General features: G+C 37.8%; 1 protein-coding gene across 2 annotated transcripts in view; it reads right to left on the bottom strand.

Annotated features, from left to right (window-relative positions):
- EDIL3 (EGF like repeats and discoidin domains 3) overlaps positions 1–20,318 on the bottom strand; it is a 385,163-nt gene that overhangs the window by 131,422 nt on the left and 233,423 nt on the right. For both annotated transcript variants that reach the window (XM_079785021.1, XM_079785022.1), the window contains one exon: positions 6,604–6,785. In XM_079785021.1, coding sequence (XP_079641147.1) covers positions 6,604–6,785 — 182 coding nt within the window. The remainder of the gene's footprint in view (positions 1–6,603; positions 6,786–20,318) is intronic.

Here is a 20,318-nt window from a genome sequence, read left to right as displayed (position 1 = left end):
TTAGATGGCACAACCCAAATATCTATCTATATGATAGAGGAATATGCAAATTAGCCGGGACACTGTAACGTCACGACCGAACAACAGGAACCTGAGTCTGCATGGCGCCTGGCCAGGGCAAGGGACCTCAGGCTGCGCCCCCCGCCGTGTGGGGCTTGACGGGGACCTGAGACTGCACCCCCCACCTGGTGCCAGGCCGTGGGACCTGAGGCTGCGCCCCCCTCCCCGACCCGGATGGGCTTGACAGGGGAGGGGCCGGCCGGTTTGGGTCTCCTGCGTTTTCAAAGCGCGTGTGGGTGGTGGGCAGGGACTTGACTCTAGGTCCTGTGGTGCACCCCAGATTCTGACAGGAGGGAGATTTTCATATACATTTTACTAATTTTCTTTCATCTCTGACACTTCTATTATAAAGGTCAAATAGAAATATTTCCTCTAATTAATACCCTTTTAATGTGCACAAATTTCATGCACAGGGCCACTAGTCAGTATATAATAGATGAACACAGTGAATTGAATTGTTTGGGCATTTTCAGTACCACTCAGTGCAGTATACAGACCATGTGAAAATAAACATTGCCTCTCCTCCACCTGTTTTGTTCAACATTCTCTCTTCCTCTATTATTCAATAATCTGTACCTATTGAATTTTTTAAATTCAAGGTGCTATGGAAATCCATTTGAATCAGATGTAATTCCTATGATCAAGTGGGTAAATGACAAGAAAGAGAAAGGTAAATTGTAACTACAAAGGTATGTTAGTTACTATGATTAAAATAAATAGCTGGCAGAATGGAGAAAAAGGACACTGTAGTCACTTCCATCTTTGGAGATAAAAAGCAGAAATTCCAGGAATCATGTTATAGAGAATTGGATAAAGGAGCAGAATTTAAACAAGGCTGGTAGATGGTCCCCATAGATGAACCTTAAAGTGTACTAGTATGTGCCTAAAGCACAGAAGCAGAAAACAGCCAGATGAATTTGAGGATCAGCAAGAAATCCAGGCCAATGAGGTCTTAGGTGCTGGAAGTCAGAGAGGAAGCAGCTTAAAGGAAAGAAAAGAGATTCCCTGTACAGCTAATTTTAAATTAGAGAATAATCACTACATGCTTAATCATATATTCCATAGCTCATAGAATCTGAAGTTAAGCTCACCAACACATCCTTTAAAGCTGCTATGTTAGTATGAATGTGGTAAATGACCAAATAATTAGAGACTAAATATATTATTTTAGTACAGAGGCAAGAAGTCATCTTTACTTAATGTTAAGTGACTTGTTTTTAAAACAAAAAATTAACACATTTTTTAAACACACTTGCCTATGTATGAAAGCTTATTTCTAATAAACAAATTAAACAGTAGTTTTCCATCCAGGATTATTGTTTTTTTTAAAGATATAATTAGAAAAGCAATATATTAATGTCCCGATATAATTGGCTTAGAGAGGTGTTTAAAAAGGATGGGAGTTTAAAGGGAAATGTAGCTTTTATTTTTCCAGGAAAAAAACTGGCTAAAATATTTTCTGTTTGAATGAAGAAGCAGTAAAGATGGATTAGAATCTATACATACGTGTATGCAGATACAAAACATATACATATGTAATTTGGGCTCTATAACTAGAAACAACCAGAAAAATAAAATCTACTTCTTAAGTTTGGTGTTTTTAAAAATTGTTTCTGTGTATCAAGGAACTTCAGGTGTTTATAAGAACCAAAGAACTTTTCACAGATATTATATACAGGCTTTTCAGTGAAATAAATGTTACTCTACTTTTTGCACCATTTTGAATTCTACTGTTCACAAAGTTTTAGGAAAAAAAACCCCCACTATTTATGGAATTTGTACTCCAGGATGTAAATTTGTAACATAATTTGCACTTGCATAATTCTTTTCTGGGCCCATGTTTTCTACACTATTATTTTGTTTAAAAATGCAAAAGTCAGATGGTCTTGCTTTGGGATATTTTAAATTTTCTAACAATGAAGAATTGAATAGCCATTTGGGTACATTAACAGTTGAAAATACTTATAAATTGTACAATATACTGCTTACTTATGAATTGCTACTAAAAGTGGATGCACTTCTGACCAGGCTATAGAACATGGTTCTGGCTCTCTATGGTTTAGAGATTTTCTGGGTCACATATTTCCCACTATCCTTCCTCATTTTTCTTCACTGTTCTTTTCTTTCCTGCCACCTGTGAGGTTATCCCTACCTGCAATTCCAACCATAAAGTGCCACATCATCAAGCAAAAGTGTTTTTAAATTTCATTGGTTGATGTTTGAATGTAACTTGAGCAGTACAAATCCAGGCTTGATGAGCTGAGGAAACACATTATTACAGTGCAGTCCAGGGACAACCTGCAGGAGATCAGTGGGGCAATGCACGCATTTCCCTTTTCACCCAGTGAGCCATGTGACTCCTGTGCACATTCAAGATTGAGAAACTAGTATCTCTCTTCCCCACAGACTCTGTGGCATGTGGAAAAGGAACATATTAAGATCATATTCACATTTTCTAAAAAGGGTAATAAATTATTAAAAGAGAAAGATCAAAACCAATTTTTCTCAGTGATAAAATACTAGTACTGAAACTACTGGTAAATTAACTTTCTAAGGAAAATTATGGCTTTGCCTAGGTATACACATCAAATTGATTCGCAGGTAATAATATAGCTATGTAATACATAGTGTAACGGGGATTTCTATCCTTTCATATTCTATACATTATGTTCAACTAGTTTTTAGTTTAACAAAAGTTCTATTGAAAGTAGGCTATTTGTGCAAACAAAATGGTTAGCAGATGATGTAAGATCAGGTCACAAAAGTTTGTGGTTATATTTACCCCGTTTGCTTTTCTATATCTTTTAAAAAATGTATTTTTATTGATTTTTCAGAGAGAGGAAGGAGAGGGAGAAAGGGAGAAATATCCATGTGAGAGGGAAACATCTGACCACTGCTTCCTGCACCCCCTCCCCGCCCCCACAAGGATCAAGACCGCAACCCGGCATGTGCCCTGACTTGGAGTCAAACTGGCAACCTTTCCGTGCACAGATGACACCTAACCAACAGAGCCACACCAGCCAGGACTGCTTTTCTATATCTTATACTGAGAGCATTTTGAAGGCAAGTGCTGTCTTTTCTCTAGTGCCTAATAGAACACAGTGGAGATATTTGTTCAGTACATGTTTGTTGAATGAATGAAAAATGAAACTGGAAATACATTAAAACACAATTACCTCAGAAAATTTTAAACATATAATATTTTAATACATGTAGCTATAAAAAGGAAAAATAACAGAAAATAATTATCTTTCAAAATAAACAAATAGTCATCCTGACCAACCTAAGTCAGGTAGCCAAGTACCCAGAAGGTTTAAATAAGTTTTTGCATTTCTATATGAGCTAAACCAAGACATCCTATATAATAAAAGCCTAATATGCTAAGTGTCTGGTCAGCCATTCAACCAATCAAAGCATAATATGCTAATGATATGCTAAGGCCATTCAACTGTTTGCTATGACGTGCACTGACCACCAGGGGATAGACACTCCAACCAGTAGGTTAGCTTGCTGCTGGGGTCTGGACAATCGGGACTGAGCGAGATGGGCTGGACACACCCTGGAGCCCTCCCGTGGTCCCTCCCCAGCTGGACAATCTCTCTCATCCCTCCCCGGCCCCAATCGTGCACCGGTGGGGTCCCTCGGCCTGGCATGTGCCCTCTCGTAATCTGGGCTGACGGATTTCCCCCCAAGTGTACAAGTTTCGTGCACAAGGCCTCTAGAATTTCCATAATTGTGCAAAGTTGCTATTTCTAACATGTCACTCAGAAAGAGAAATTGATATTCTAATGAACTAGTTAGTGTTTAAGGCAGTGATTTATTAGTTGAAAAAAATCATTTAGGGAAATAAAGATTAGAAAAACTTAAAAACAATAACATATTTCTGTTTAACTTTATTCACTAGACCAATCCTTTACATCCAGAACCAACTATGAACATTATGGTGCCATCAATGATTGCTTTTTGAGTGTGTTAAAATTAAAATGGTAATTTCAATTTTTATTCATCAAGACAAGGAATAAAATGGAATTGAATACTAATTAGTGCATGTGAGTCATTCACCTGCAAAACTAAGTGAATACTATGCTCATTTTAAGTGAGTTTAAGCAAAGTGCTTAAATGTTTCATTTGAAGGACTGATTAAAAATTAAATGACAAGAAAATTAATAATGTTCAACACAAAAAATTTGGTACATGGTCTGTCTTCCCAGAGCCCATTAAATATGATTATTTTTAAGGGATAACATTTTAAATTTTCAAAAAATAACTTAGAAAGTCAGTTATTAAATAATACAATACATAATATATACTCTGAACACAGTCACAAATATCTATACATATAAAAGCCTAAGCAACTGTTATGACCAGATGACTGGACGACCAGCCGGTAGTAGCTATGATGTGCACTGACCACCAAAGGGCAGACGCTCAATGCAGGAGCTGCCCCCTGGTAGTCAGTGAGCTCCCACAGCCAACCTCCCAAGGTCCTCCCCACAGCCGGCCGGTCCTGATCGATCCCCAGACAGGGGGATTCATGCACTGGGACTCTAGTTAATGAATAACAATGGTGAGCTTTCAATTTTCCTCCCATTATCTGCAAGATATCTTCATTCAATATAAAACCCTTTTTATTTATTTTTACTGTTATTCTCTAAGACCTCATTATCATCTGCACACTAATAGCAAAATAATTATAATTATAATAATAGTGATCATAATAAACTGCCCTTAAAAGTAAAAGAAATATTTAAATATTCTACGTAAGTTGACCAAGTTATATTTATCTACCATGGGCTTAAAAAACATTCCTTTATACTTTGAAAGGCATAATGATGCATTAGTGTTAAGTAAGCAACAAACTGGAACAAACTAAAATGAAATATCAGAACATCAGAATGTCAGAAACTTTAATGCAGAGTTTCTCAGAGAAACCACTGCAAAAGTATGCTATTTATAGTTTATTGAAAACATGGCAGTCACTGAAGCTCACAAGCATAATCTGCTAAACAGAAACCTTGATGCAAACTGGTAATACCATCTTTCAATTGTCCTGCAATTTCTGTTCTAAAACTTAATTTCTAAAGTTTTATCATGAACTAAATTCCACTAATGCATTTCATAATAGTCAAATAAAAATGGTCTCTGGATTAATTTTTTTGCAAGTAGAATGCAAGCACATTTGGGGGGTAGCGGAGGGTCTATTTTAAACTACGATGGGCTATTCATTAGTCTGGGATCAAAACTATACGGATGCGCCATTTCCTTTATCTAGAATTCTCATTGCACGTGTGGCTATAGATTAGAAAAATAATGTGTAATTTAAGAAGCAATTTCTCCAAATGCACACAAATATAACTTCATAAAAAACAAAAAAAAATATCAGGTAACCATGTAGAGTCATATGGATGAAATAAATGTATATAGGGTCTGTAAAAATTCACAAGAAACCCAAACAAAGAAATCATCTGAAGAAGATTATGGCCCTATTCCTAAAATAAGCTATTTGGCCATAAATCAATTTTCCTTCCTATCAACTGCATGTAAAGCAGCCCCTATACATTGCACCTAATAATGTCACATCAAAGAGTCCTGTGTTAAAAATTACCTTGGCACAAAATATGTAGTAAATAGATAAAACAGATCAGCTACCTAAATAAATCATAATTCTGTAATTGCTTCCTTTTCCAAAGAAATAAAGCTAAACCTTTTAGTATGTAAAAACCCTAAGGCACACTAAACTCACATACTAAATGTAAATGCATTCCTCCAGCAGCCTATACACAAATCATGATTTTCTTTGTGATGTTCCCCAGATTCTCACCTGACCTCTCTGATCATGCTATCCCCTTGGCTTCTAGTCTCTATTGAAAGACATTTTTCTAAGGCCTGCCTCAAAATCTATCTTTCCCGAGAAGCTTTTCACGATAATTAATTACTTCTTTCTCTGACTCCATTGTGTACTGGATTTTCCTTCTATTTAGCACTCATCAATGACTTGTTAGATATTATTAATGTGCTCACCCTCCCTCCAACAGAGCAATAATCTTTTCACAGAAAACAGGTTTGAGCACCTTTTGTGTCCTCCTAATACGTAATTTACTGTCTCACTTCAGCTAAGTGGCCAAAAAAGCACATAACTGAATTTAATATAAGGAACTGGAATTGCTACCATCTATTCCATCTTTGGAAAATCACTTACTACCTCGGTCGCTCATCGTGTTCTCCTGTTTTGAAAAATAGCTGGTTGATGATAATAAATGAAAGTATACATTAAAACATCTTCAGTTATTGTAAAAAACCCTTTCTTTTATATGTACCTTAAATAGTGAAATTCATAACCCATAGATTTAAAATTTTTAACCCTCTTATCAATGGAATGTATGTTTTTCACAGTTTCAGAGTTGATAGCCAATTTGGACTCTTAAGTAAACTGTCTTTTCCTCTGTGACCATGAAGAAAAGCCACCTTGGGCTCTCATTGTGTTCTCTCTGAAGTGACTCTGGTCATTCTTTAGCAGGAACCTCATCCCATCCCATCTGTTACCTGAATCCATGACCATCTGTCATTTTCTGCTGCTGTCCAGGCATTTATGAGCCCCTTCTTATTAAGGCGAGCATAGTAGGGATACCACTTCTGGAGTCCAAAAAGAGCTCGGTGGGTCGATGAAGCTGTGATTTGCTGATTTGATATGATTCCACCTTCAATTCCCAATGGGCCTGAGCATTCTGGAAACAAATCAGGAAGAAAGGTGAATGTTATTAGAAATAACCCACATTTGAAATGCGGCGGTTAGATTTGATAAGAGATATTTTAAAAATGATTTTGAATTGCACCATGGCACCACTTAGGCCACACACACTTTACAGATGTTACAAATCATTACATGAAAGAAATATGTCTTGTTCCTCAGGATACTCTCTTCTTCCTTTTTTTGAGTATGGCAACTGAACGGACATTTCCCTTCTGCGTTATGACTGCATTATGTACAATTACCCTTTGGCTGGTGATCACGTCAATAAAAGAATAATGCCCTTAAAAGGCCTATCTCATATTTCATACTCCTAGGGACTGGCATGCCTCATAAATCATAAGTTCTCAATAAATATCTGTTGACCTATTGTTTTTTTCCTAGCCTTCCTCTAAGTTTGTATCAGAATCATTTTCATACTGACTTAGCATTTCGCACTACTATAAATTTTTTAACTTACGTTTTTATAACTAGTGTCAGTTATGATTTCACAAAAAATAAGCAATGTGTAAATCTGTCAACATTTAAAAACATTACAATAATAACTTGTGCTATGTTATAAATAATAGAAAACACGTTGACACATTGTTTTTATAAAGTAAACAGGTAAACTCTCTGACATTATACACAACCATATGTATACCACTCAGTAAATCCAAATATTAAAATACTTATATTTCTAATTTTTTATGTCTAAATTCACAACTACATATTGGGATTCTGCACTTATATTTTAACTCTCTTCTCTTATTTTTCTTTAAATTTGTGACATAAATTTAGGAGAATTTCCTAATAAAAATTTAAAATGCTAAGATTAAAGCATAAAATACTCAAATGTATTAGATAACAAATTTGTTTAAATATTAAAAACAGAACTAGAGCTAAATCCACCTAAAATTTACATATATTTATATTACATATATTTGACTTTTATAATATTTCATCAGAATATACATTTATTTTAAATTCAGTTTTGGAAATTCATTAAGTAATATTATCTATAATAATAAAAGGGTAATATGCTAATTAGACCGGACATCTTCCGGACGCCATTCTGGACGTCCTTCCTGATGTAGCTGGGGCTGGAGGGAAGCCAGCCCGGGTCCTGGGTGCCTGCGGGCAACCAGAGGAGGGAAGCAGCCTGGGTCCTGGGTGCCAGAGAGAAGCTGGTGCCAGCAGCCGGGGGAAGGAAGGCCTACTCTTGCACAAATTTTTGTGCATTGGACCTCTAGTAAATAATAAAAGGTAACATCTTGTTTTCTTAATTTCATTAACACTTCATACAATATACTCAACTTTTGCCAAATTAGATTTGTATAATAAATATAATAACCTTATTATAAAATATACAATAATTTTTCAGAATTTCTGAAAATATTAAAGGACCACACTGCCATTATTAAGTGCCACTCTATAGAAGCCAACTTGGTCAGTGATGGCCACCAAACATATTTTATATATTTTAAGTACTATTAAAGTCCAGCATTTGTCTGTTATTAAATGTATACATCAGTTTGAGGTTAAAAATATGAAAAAAAGAAATCTTCAGCTGGATTATCATTTTTTTTTAAATTTACAAAGATGTTTCCCACTGGTAACCATTTTTCATTAAGCAAAAACATCTCTTTTTTCTATCTCATGAGCAGAGAATAAGTATCTCTAAGCATATCACTAACATTTCTCCCATTGCTTTAAAACCTTTAAACACTGTTTATAAAAAGGACAAAACTATGTGGATAAGTAACCATCTTAATCAGACTTTATTTGTAAAATGACATTAATACACCAAAAATTGACTCTCTGTGACTAATGATTAATAAATCATTTACTCGATAAGTTAAATTTAGATACTAAGATCTTTTATAAAACGTGTAATTAGAGCTGTTTAGCACTTCATGAAGGTGTACTATATCATTTTGAAGTCATTAAATCAAGAAGCCATTCATTTTCAGAATTGCAGTATTACGAGTTACAGATGATCTGATTTTCACTTTCCAAAATAATTAATGTAGAAAACTCAAATGCCTTTGGATTCTTGCTTTAGTTTCCATGTAAGGTTTTTACAGACTTCATGAAAGTACTGAGACGTTCATGATGACACTTTGATTTTAAACAACTTTAGGAAGCTGACTTTTTAGGAATATTGCCATGAAAGGCATCTCAAGTATCCTTGTCCTTGATTTGTGCAATATTTGGGTGGGAAAATGCAGCAGGCAGGAAAGCCATTTATTGCAGGCCAGTCAGTAGAATGGCTGACCTAGGGAGCCAGCTTTGATTAATTAGACTGCATGACAGCCTTAGAAAGAGCTCTGTACCATTTAGTCGTGTACTTCTAAACACCCTATGCTGAATTGGACACCTTCACCGAATTTGTAACCATTTAAAAAGTGATTAGTCCTCAAACCACACTATTTAATGCCTACTTTATCAGTACTCTTGACCAACCAACCTCCCCTTATTGGCTGTGAACTGTTGCATTATCATATAAGCCAAAACCAATAAGACTCCAAATCTTTGCCGTGTCCTCACTAGTCATTCATTCAAACAAAAAATACAAATATATATGGCTTCACAGTTTACAAAGTGTTTCACATAAGCTGTCTTGTTGTTATGTCAAATTTATAAATATTTCTTTACTCAGTTCTCAATTCCACATGCTTTTTTAAAAATAAGTATTTACAACATTCACTTATATCCTGTATGTTGCCAATCAGTAAAACCCAAACGAAGAAACCTGACTATGGCAGGCAGGGTGGGGGTGGAGGAGTTGGGGGTCTTGAATGAGGCATGGGTCTGCGAGACATCAGCTTATTTCCTTACTGGTTAGTGCTACTCAATTTTCCTCATTTTAAAAATTGAGGTTATGATAACATCTAATTCACCAGTTGTGAGGAAATAAAAGGAAAAAAAAGTGTTTTGCCTTGATAACTATACATTGTTAAAAAATAATGAGCTTGGGTCTGTAAAGTCTCATGCATGTTTCTCTTTAGCACCGAGGAGACCCTGGCCATTAGCTCCAATGGAGGAGGCGCTGGCTGTTTACACTGTTACTTCCTTAAATGCTCACAATGTCTTGTACACAGGAAGAGCTCAATAAACATGTGCTGAATATCAGTATTGGGGCCTTTTTTTTTTCTAAACAGTAAACTAATAAGCAAATCCAAGTCTCATTACTTCACACTGGAAAGTTATCAGGACAGCAGCTTTTCTTCACTAATCATTTGGACCACATCAAATGGATGTCATCATAATAAAAGGTTCAAAATCCAATTTCCTTTTGCCTAAGCTATCCACCTCCCCAATGTCCTATTAAAGTCAACAGTTATGAAAACTAATGAAGGAGTTGCAATTCAGAATGCAAATGATCATACACTTAAGATTAAGTGACCTTAAGCAGCAAACAATAAGACGCTTAAAAGAAAGATAATATGGAGCTGTAGTTGCTACCACTATCAAATAAAGGAGAGAATGGTATGAAATAATGGGGAACTTAGTATTACATGAGCATTCTGAAGTTTGAAAACAGTATGCACATGTAATTCCTCACATATCAAAATAATATTTGAAGGAAAAAAGTTATTATGACTATATAATAAATGAGGAAACTTGTGAGGAGGGAAGTTAAACTCACAAAAAGTGAGTATGGAATTTAAGCCAAAATGCTCTGCTTCATAAACAGAAAATAATATCAATTGATAAAAGCAAAGAGTTCAGTAATTCTTCATAAGCTGATTCTGGAATGACCTGTTTTTGTCCCACCTGCTATTGCCATGCTGAACCTGGTGGGCTACAGTCACATCAACCAGGCTCCAGGGACAGAACTGAAAAGTGAAAACCTGCTTCTTTGCTCAAACCATACCCAGAATTTCCCTGCCCCACAGCTCATCCATATGTATCATGTGTGTTCATATGTTGCCCCATAAAATGGGGAGCCCCTTAGTAGTCAGGAATTACATCCCTCATAGTACCTAGCAGCAAGCCTTGATCCTAGCAGACACCTAATAAATACTTATAGAGGAAATTAATTATGAAATAAATATGAAAGGTAATTAAACAGTAAAAGTTTCAGCTAACATTGTAATACTCTATTTGTGTAATCCTATATAATAAAAGTCTAATATACAAATTGACCAAATGACAGAACCGGTTGCTATAATGTGCACTGACCACCAGGGGGCAGATGCTCAGTGCAGGAGCTGCCCCTGGTGGTCAGTGTGCTCCCACAGGGGGAGTGCCACTCAGCCAGAAGCCAGGCTCACGGCTGGTGAGAGCAGCAGTAGTGGCGGGAGTCTCTCCCACCTGAAGCCTCTCCCGCCTCCACGATAGGAATGAGTCTAAGCCATTGGTCGGCCATCCCCCAAGGGCTCCTGAACTGCGAGAGGGCACAGGCTGGGCTGAGGGACACCCCCCTCCCCCGAGTGCACGAATTTAGTGCACCGGGCCTCTAGTTCATTTTAAAAATTAAAAATATCATTTTGCTTACTTTCTCAAGAGTAAACAGATATAGATGCCTTTAGAAATCATCCACATGCTGAGTGAAGAGGAAAGACAGCTCTTTGTAATGAAAAACAAACAAACTGACAGTAGAGTGTGTTACTTCTTTCAAATAGCTGCCACTCAGCCAACAGGTGTTTCTGAAATTGTCTACTGTTATCCCCAGAGTGGGCCCAGTGGCAATCTGATCAGCACCAAATACGGCAGGAGGATACAGGAGTCAACATTTCTGATCATTAGATCTGTGTTTGTGCATCTTTGGTATCATGCTTGCTTCTGTCAGATCTGACACTAATCCTAATTTAAGGATTCCAATCAACATTGATTACCAGAGGTTTTAAGGCATCATTTACAGAACCAGTTAAAATAACTGCACTGCCTGAGTCATCTGCGTGGCCTGGAAATACCTTCTGACCTGAGGCCCTGCTGTTCTGCTGTTCAGACAGACTGAGCAAGTGCGTGATGTCACCTGGCAGGTTGAGCAAGGAGAGCAGCTGGACCGGCTGGGGCCAAGCCTCACGTGCCCACCGCAGAGCACTTCCCCACTTTTGCCAAATCCTTGTGAATAAAACAGCTTCAGAGTGAAGTCCTCACTCGGCAAACTCATCCTCTGGAGTGTGGCGAAGAATGGCATCTGCATTTTATTGATCTTGTAGCTGACAAGTAAGCCGTGCCTCAAGATGTCTCCCATTTTGTTCCTGAGTGCGCTGACTAAGCCTTTCAAATAAGTGAGATGCACGGCTGCATCCGTAACAGGATACTGCTTTCATTTGCTCTATCTCAATCTCCAGACCTCTTCAGAATGAAAGGATTTCAAATTAAAGCCATGTAAGAAACGAATCTCCTTTAAACATCTCCAGTCCTCTCTTTGAGCATCTCATCTTCTTACAGGAGTGGAGTCCTCTGCTGTGCTTAGCTTAGCACGATAATTGTGCTGAACACAAGTGCTGGCGAATGGATTACTGATGATCTCCAATACTGCAGAAATTAATGCTGATTCCAGCATAAACTTCTCTCTGTGCCACTTGGATTGCAGCCTTTCCTTTCTTCCTGGTGTTTGCTTTATTTTAGAGTTGTCTTGAGACCAGGCTCTAAATTGATGAGGGTGAGAACAAGGCCACTATTCCTCACACTGTGGCCCAAGGGTTAAAAGAAGCCCTGACGATCTTTTCTTCTTCTGAGTCTTGTCATCTAAGCCCTCACACATTTGCTATTTCTCTTAGACCAGTGGTCGGCAAACTGCGGCTCTTTGGCCCCTTGAGTGTGGCTCTTCCACAAAATACCACGTACCCTAATTAAGTTAATAACAATGTACCTACCTATATAGTTTAAGTTTAAAAAATTTGGCTCTCAAAAGAAATTTCAATCGTCGTACTGTTGATATTTGGCTCTGTTGACTAATGAGTTTGCTGACCACTGTCTTAGGCTATTATGTTCTGGTGTTGAGGAAAGGTGTCAGAAGAGAGGACAAGGGAGGGAATGAAGACAGGAAGGGTAAGCTAGGCTGGTATCAGGTGGAGAGCTTAGATGCACTGCTCTGGCTGTGGGAGATGGGGAGATGGCGAAGGAGCTCCCTGCACACAGTGAGAATGTGAAGGTGGACATGCGCACACAGCCTTCCCGGGCTCACTCATTCACAAATTCCTGTGGCGCACCCCTTGGGTGTCAGCCCCCTGTCAAGGCACTGAGAGTGATCACCTTAAAAGGACTTAGAGTGAAAATTCCGTTGGTGGTGTTTGTTTTTCTCCACACCTAGAGACTACTTCTTTATATGAGTGTATAAACTTCACATATGGCCATAGCAACCTTGCTTAGAAAAACTAGTAATCGCAAGATCATCAAAACAGTTTTCAAAAGTTAGTTAAGCTTATTTAGGCTGCACATAAAATGCATGTGTACCTTAGAGAAAAGGCTATTTGTTTGCATCAGATGGACTGCTTAGCCTAGATAAATGCTAATTTTCTTTACAGCCTTCAAGACCAAATCTGTGATATGTGGCCACTAAAGAATTTTCCCCACGTGATTAGAAACTGTATTCTATTATTTTCCATATTGTAAAGCTTAAAGGTGTCCAAGATAAATGATGAGAAACAACTATTTGGGCATATTTTTCTCTTAGATAATAAACTTGTTTTATTTCATGCCTTTTGCATTATTTATATTTACAAAGCACTAAACTCAGTGCCTTACACATTTTTCTATTCTCAATATTGTGGATTAAAGTAAATTAAATTAAAATAAATCGTTGCTTTTTTTTGAATTACTTTTCTTCCTTTGTTGAAACTGAATTAATCTTCTGAATGTAGATATGATCACTCTAAGGATTCAACATACTGGGTGAGGATATAAATCCAAAATGCTTTCTTGGTATGCTGGAATGCTTGAACTATATAAGAATTAGCTCTTGGAGGCAGGGGAAATATAAGGTTTTCAATAAAAAACAGCAATCATAAAATTACAAATTCAATTATCAGCCATCTAGCTATTTTCCTGTAAAATGTGGTTCTGCTTTTTTCTTCACACTGTGTTATCTCAAGTCAATTATGATATATTATCAGTTTAAAATTAATTGTTTTGAATTCAGGAAAAAATTAAACTCATGAATAAGCTAAATTATAATAGAAAACTACCCAATAATATTTCCCGAAGCTAAGTTTTTAGCATATTGATGAAGAATGCTGGTGTTTGGTGTTATACAGTAGGGCCTATGGACTCTAGTATTCAAAAACTAAAATTCTTACTGAGATAATTTATGAAAGTAAAAAAAAAATCGAATGAAATTATCATCCTATTGTGGTACACAGTGTTGCTACAGGACAAAAGAAGAGTGCATTTTAATTACTTAAAATTCATTCTTTCCAAAGAGAGCAGCATATGGGATATTTGAGTGCTGTGTGCACTTTTGCAGCCAGGCAAGATTTCAGTGAGTTGTACTCAGGCTTCCACTTAGTCTGCACAATTCATCTCCCACCAAGTATAAAGATAACAACATGGTTTGATGAAACAGTTGTTCATGGAGTCAAAAGCCTGCAATTCAAAAACTGCAGATGTATTCTGGCTTCCAACAAAAGATCTATCTGAAAGAGCTAAAAGGGGTATAATGCCAAGGTAAATGCTAAAGGTGGGATTCGGTTGCTTCAATACATGAGTTGAATACCAAATGTAAGTATTCAAGCACTTCTATGCAGAGGACACACCTTTTAAGCTTTTTGTTTGTTTGTTTTTGTAAATGCATATCAGGATAAGTACCACAAAGGACCACTTCTGATGTTTTGTCTTAAGAAATATTATTGGCATGTCAAATACTCATTTTATCTGAGAGATAAATCACAGTCCCAAATCCAAGTATCAGCTATCTAGCTATTTTTTTTCTGTACAATGCAGTTATGCTTTTCTTCACACTGGATGTTACCTCAGGTCAAGTATGAAGACTCAGAGTTCCAGAGGTCAAAGGGAATTCAAGAAATTAAACAGGAAGCTGTCGCAGATGGCAAGGCATAGCATAATGGGCTCTCTTTAAGGCTAGAACATTTTGGAAAGTCAGTGGGAAAAAAAAAAGACGAAGAGCAAGATGGAACCTGGAAATACATAGTAAATGCTTTATTTATTTGAATTCTAGAGACATCTACATTATGCATTCACTCCTAAAAATAGAGAGAAATGTTTGTTATATAGAAAATAAATAGGTTTACCCATGTAGTCAGAGAAGTATTGAAGTTGGGGAAGGGAACTAAAAATTCCTGCAAATGATTTTTAAAAGTCTGCCCTCTAAATGAAAACCTCAGCTACATAGTTTTTTCTCTTTCAAAACAACAACAGCAACAACAACAACAACAAAACACACACACACACACACACACACACACACACACACACACACACACATAAAACAAACATATATTTTGCCAGCATTTTCAGGATAGAGCTGAGACAGAAGATGAATTCTTGGTGAGAACACGCTTACATTCCTAAGGAAGAAAGTATCACTAAGGCTTTGTACATAGTATTTGCAATGCCTTTGGTAGTTCTGAAAGGGATGATTCAATACAGAATTTTAAAACAAAACAAATGTGAAGCTACTAAAATAAAGGATGATTTATCAATTTATAGAAAAGACATTCTAGGAGAATTTAACAGGATGACAATTTTATTTTAAGCCTATAGTAGCTAAGCCAGCTTTTCATATATTACCCCTTATTCATAAGAGTCACACTGGATGTGTTTTATAACATAATGAATATAGGTCAGCCTATTAAAATAGAAAATTTAACTTTTGCTTATTTTCAAATTTATTATATTCAATGACAAACTAGATCCTGATATTATATTGTCTCCAGGTTAAATGTTCATTTTCATTAGACTATATTTATAGAGCTAACTAATAATGCATACATATACTTCAGAAAAGTAAAGATATTTAAAACTCTTAAACCTAGATTTAAATCTTCAGATGCTAAAATGAGTAGAGAATATTTGCTATCTTCAACAAAATATCCATAATGGGATAAACTGCTATTCCCCAGTCTGCTCAAACAGAATACATTATTGTTATGTAGTTTGGCCTAAGGATTAAGTAAATAAATATGCTTCTTATAAACTTATGTTAAAAATATACAATAACTATAAAGTTTTAAACAACAGATAATCTTATGAAGCCCATTAGGAACTTGTAAGTTTTGAAAATTGGTCAAAAGGAATTTCATGCTTTTCTTTAAGCTTTTAATCACAAGAGAATTTAATGTTTCTATCTTTTTGGAACTATGTAAGAATAATTTCTTCCATCTTACCATTTTTCTCATCTTGGATAGCTCATCACCCTAGTTATATATTTATAGACTCAACCAGGAATCAGGTAAAGGCCATTAAGTCACACACATAAAATAATGCACAATATTTAACCCAAAGTAGAGATGGAAGAAGTACTAGCATTTGTAAAAATTCCCGTACAAATAAGGAGAATAATGACTTGATTTTCTTAGAAATCCTTCACTTTAGTCAAATGTTTCAAAAAATAATAAAAGCAGTTATTTTATAACTTAATACTCATTAGGATACAGCATCATGCAGCTATTATTTTTAGTATACAGGAATTACAAATTACACAAAAATAGAGAGAACCAAGGATATAAATTTTACCTGGCATTAGTAAGACAGTATTTCATTAATTATAAATTTTTATTCCATTGCCCAAATCCTCTTTAACTACAGAAAAAAGAAATGACTGTGTGAAAAATAAATTGTTCAGCCCAGGTGTTGTGACAATATATACTAGGTGACTTAGTACTTTTAAAAGTTAGCTGCTAAGCTAAAATAACTGCATAGGTTAAAAAAAATAGAAAAATTGCTTTATATTAATAGATTTACAGGTTCACAATTTGAGTAGAATATAAAATTTACAAATATAAGTAATTTATTTGGGAAATAATTAAGGTAACAATAAATGTACATGACTGAGGATTGCTGATATATATAAAGTGACTTATTGAGTCTTGGAAAATTTTCAATTATATCAGTTCATCAACACTGTTTTCATTGTAATTCTGGTAAGGCTATGAAGGAAAATGCTGTACCAGATATGTTCATTTTAAAAAAAATATATGGGTGATGCTAATGTATAGCAAAGTATGAAAACCATGAGATAATCATATGTTTACATGGTGAGTAATATCCACCATAAGTTTTCTGCATAGGTCAGAAACAATAGATGGTACACACATGATAAACAATATGACAATAAATATGCACTTAATGAGAGGTAGCTCTTTTATTGTTGTCATCATTGTTATCCAATATAATAAAAGGGTAATATGCAAATAGACCAAATGGCAGAACAAATGAACAACCAATCAAAGCGTAATATGATAAAGGATGCTAAGCCTTCTAAACCACTCGCTATGATGTGCACTGACCAACAGGGGGCAGACAGTCAACTGGTTGACCAGCTGCTATGATGTGCACTGATCACCAGGGGGCAGATGCTTTGGTAGGTTAGCTTGCTGCTGGGGACTGGCTGATTGGGACTGAGCAAGATGGGCTGGACACACCCTCCTGCGGTCCTTCCCCAGCACGATCATGCACTGGTGGGGGTTGGGGTCCCACAGCCTGGCCTGCACCCTCTCACAATCTGGGACCCCCCAGGTGATGTCGGAGAGCAGGTTTCAGCCCGATCCAACAGGCCACTACCCTTGGGAGGGCACCAGATTCAGGGATCTCCCAATCAGGACTGATTGGGCACGAGCCCATGGCAGGCACTGTGGGGTTGGGATGAGCAAGAGCGGTAGGTAGGAGCAGCAGGAGTGTTGGACTGTGGGTTTCAGACCAATCCCTGCAGGACACTCAGAGGGACCCCACCTGTGCACAAATTCATGCACTGGGCCTCTAGTCCTATCTAATAAAAGAGTAACATGCAAATTGACCACACCTCCGCTACACTCACAAGCCACGCCCACCAGCCAATCAGGAACGAGTATGCAAATTAACCCAACCAAGATGGCTGCAGCCACTGAGCAAGCAGGAGGCTTGGTTTTCCCTGGCGATGGAGGAAGCCAAGCTTTCTACCCACCATGGCCTGCCCTAGCCTCCGCTCAAGGGTACAAAATTTTAATTATAGAAGATAAATAAATCCCAACAAAAATGGCTGCGGCCTCAGAGTGAGCAGGAGGCTTGGTTTCCACGGCAATGGAGGAAGCCAAGCTTTCCGCCTGCCCTGGCCTGCCCTAGCCTCCGCTCAAGGCTACAAAGTTTCAATTATAGAAGATAAATAAATCCCAGATACCAGGGCCTTCACTTGGGTCACTGGGGGGTGTGGCCAGCCTGCAAACCACCACAGGCCCTTCGCCCAGGCCACCCCATGCCCCAAGGGAACCCCCACCCTGATCCGGGACACCCTTCAGGGCAAATCAGCTAGCCCCCACCCATGCACCAGGCCTCTATCTTATCTAATAAAAGAGTAATATGTAAATTGACCATCATTCCAACACATAAGATGGCTGCCCCCATGTGGACACAAGATGGCCACCACAAGATGTCCAGCAGGGGAGGGACCAGGTCTGCAAGGGAGAGCAGTTGGGGGCAATCAAGCCTGCAGGGGAGGGTAGTTAGGGGTGACCAGGCCGGCAGAGGAGGGAAGTTGGGGGTGACCGGGCCTGCAGGGAAGGGCAGTTGGGGGGACCCAGGCCTGCAGGGGAGAGCAGTTGGGGGGGAACAGGCCTGTAGGGGAGGGCAATTAGGGGCAATCAGGCCAGCAGGGGAGCAGTTAGGCATCAATCAGGCTGGCAGGAGAGTGGTTAGGGGGTGATCAGGCTGGCAGGCAGAAGTGGTTAGGGGCAATCAGGAAGGCAGGCAGGCGAGCAGTTGGGAGTCAGCAGTCCTGGATTATGAAAGGGATGTCTGACTGACCATTTAGGCCTGATCCTACTGGGAACGGGCCTAAACAGGCAGTTGGACATCCCTTGAGGGGTCCCAGATTGGAGAGGGTGCAGGCTGGGCTGAGTGACACACACCCTGGTGGACAAATTTCATGCACCGGGCCTCTAGTTTATTATAAAGCAAAAGTTAAAAGTCATTGATGTGGGAAATTTATTTTCACTGTGACTATCCGGAGACCCATGGAGTAAACACATGCTCAGCCAGGTTTTACATTCATCCCCTTCTTATTCAGGAAGTAGATAGTTCTACTCCCCTTTTCTATGCAAAGTATTCTTTAGTAAAAATTAAAATACAAACATAAGCACAATTATTAATCATGAAAAGTTACTGAAAATGATTCTAAATGTCATTCACTTGGCATGTTCTTATTATCATATTCATCATCAGGTATTTCTGTCACCAAAGCATTCAGACTGTCAGATAAATCTCTGCCTGGGGGAAATATAAACTACAGTATATTTCAGAATCACTGGAAATAAAAATCACTAATTAAATAATCTGTTTTTAAAATTGGTCTGTGTCTGGCAGGCACTTTTCCTCATTGTGGCACAAAATAGGGATCTCCTATGGAAAAGTCTCATATTAACTCTTTGATAAAACCAGATTACTACTCTGAGAAGCGCCTTTATAATCAAGTTTCTTTCCCAATTTAATATCTGAGTAATCCTATCTTTAGGTTAGATGGAGATGAAGTTTTAGCTGGCGGCAATTTCATTGCAATAATCAAAGAAATCTCATTTCCTCAAGTCTATAACTGAGAGTAAAGTAACAAACCATTTCCACCCAAATTGAATAATACCTGCTTCCCATATCTTCAGCATAACCTTTTTGTTTCATCATGACTTATTTTTCCAATCAATGTGAGAAAAATGTTGATATTCACTCTTTCAGATTTCCAAGGAAGTAAAGGGGATGTATTGGAAGGAAAATCATGAAATGCCACTTAGCTCCTAGCTGACTCTTTTCCTGATCTGATTTTGAGATATAAGAAAACCGTGCATAATATTGGTGTCTTAGGAAGTGTCATATACAGAAAGCAAAATAAAGAAACTTCTCTGCTCTGAAGGTATGAATCCTTCTTTTCTCTCACAGATATTCCTGAAGAATAAAATTAAAGCCTGCACATATTTGTTACAAAGAAAATATGCCAGGCATTTCAGCCTCAAAATAACCCCTGGAATAGTAGGTTTATTTCCAATTTTAATTGAAGCACCTGAGACTCAGAGAGGTTAAGTAATTTCCCTAAAGTCACAGAGCCAGGATTTGGCCTAGATATATCTATTACCAAAATGCCCTGATAAGTATTGTACTATGATATGCTGGGGGCATTCTGTTTGCTGTGTATGACTTAAGCAGGGTGGGGAACTAGTGAAAAATGACAAGAAGGCCATTTGGTCACCATGTTTATAAAGATACTAGAGGCCCGTTGCAGGAAGATTCCTGCAAGAATAGGGCTTCCTTGGGCCTATTCCTGCAAGAATAGGGCTTCCTGCAGCAGGAGCAAAGCAGAGAAGGGAGCGAAGCCCACCTTGGCTGGCTTCGCTCCCTTCTCCGCTGCCTCGCTCCCTTCCATCTCTACTGCCTCGCT

Source organism: Cnephaeus nilssonii, assembly GCF_951640355.1.
Source record: "Cnephaeus nilssonii genome assembly, chromosome: 2".
Lineage (NCBI taxonomy): Eukaryota > Metazoa > Chordata > Mammalia > Chiroptera > Vespertilionidae > Cnephaeus > Cnephaeus nilssonii.
This window is presented reverse-complemented; position numbering and strand designations above follow the sequence as displayed.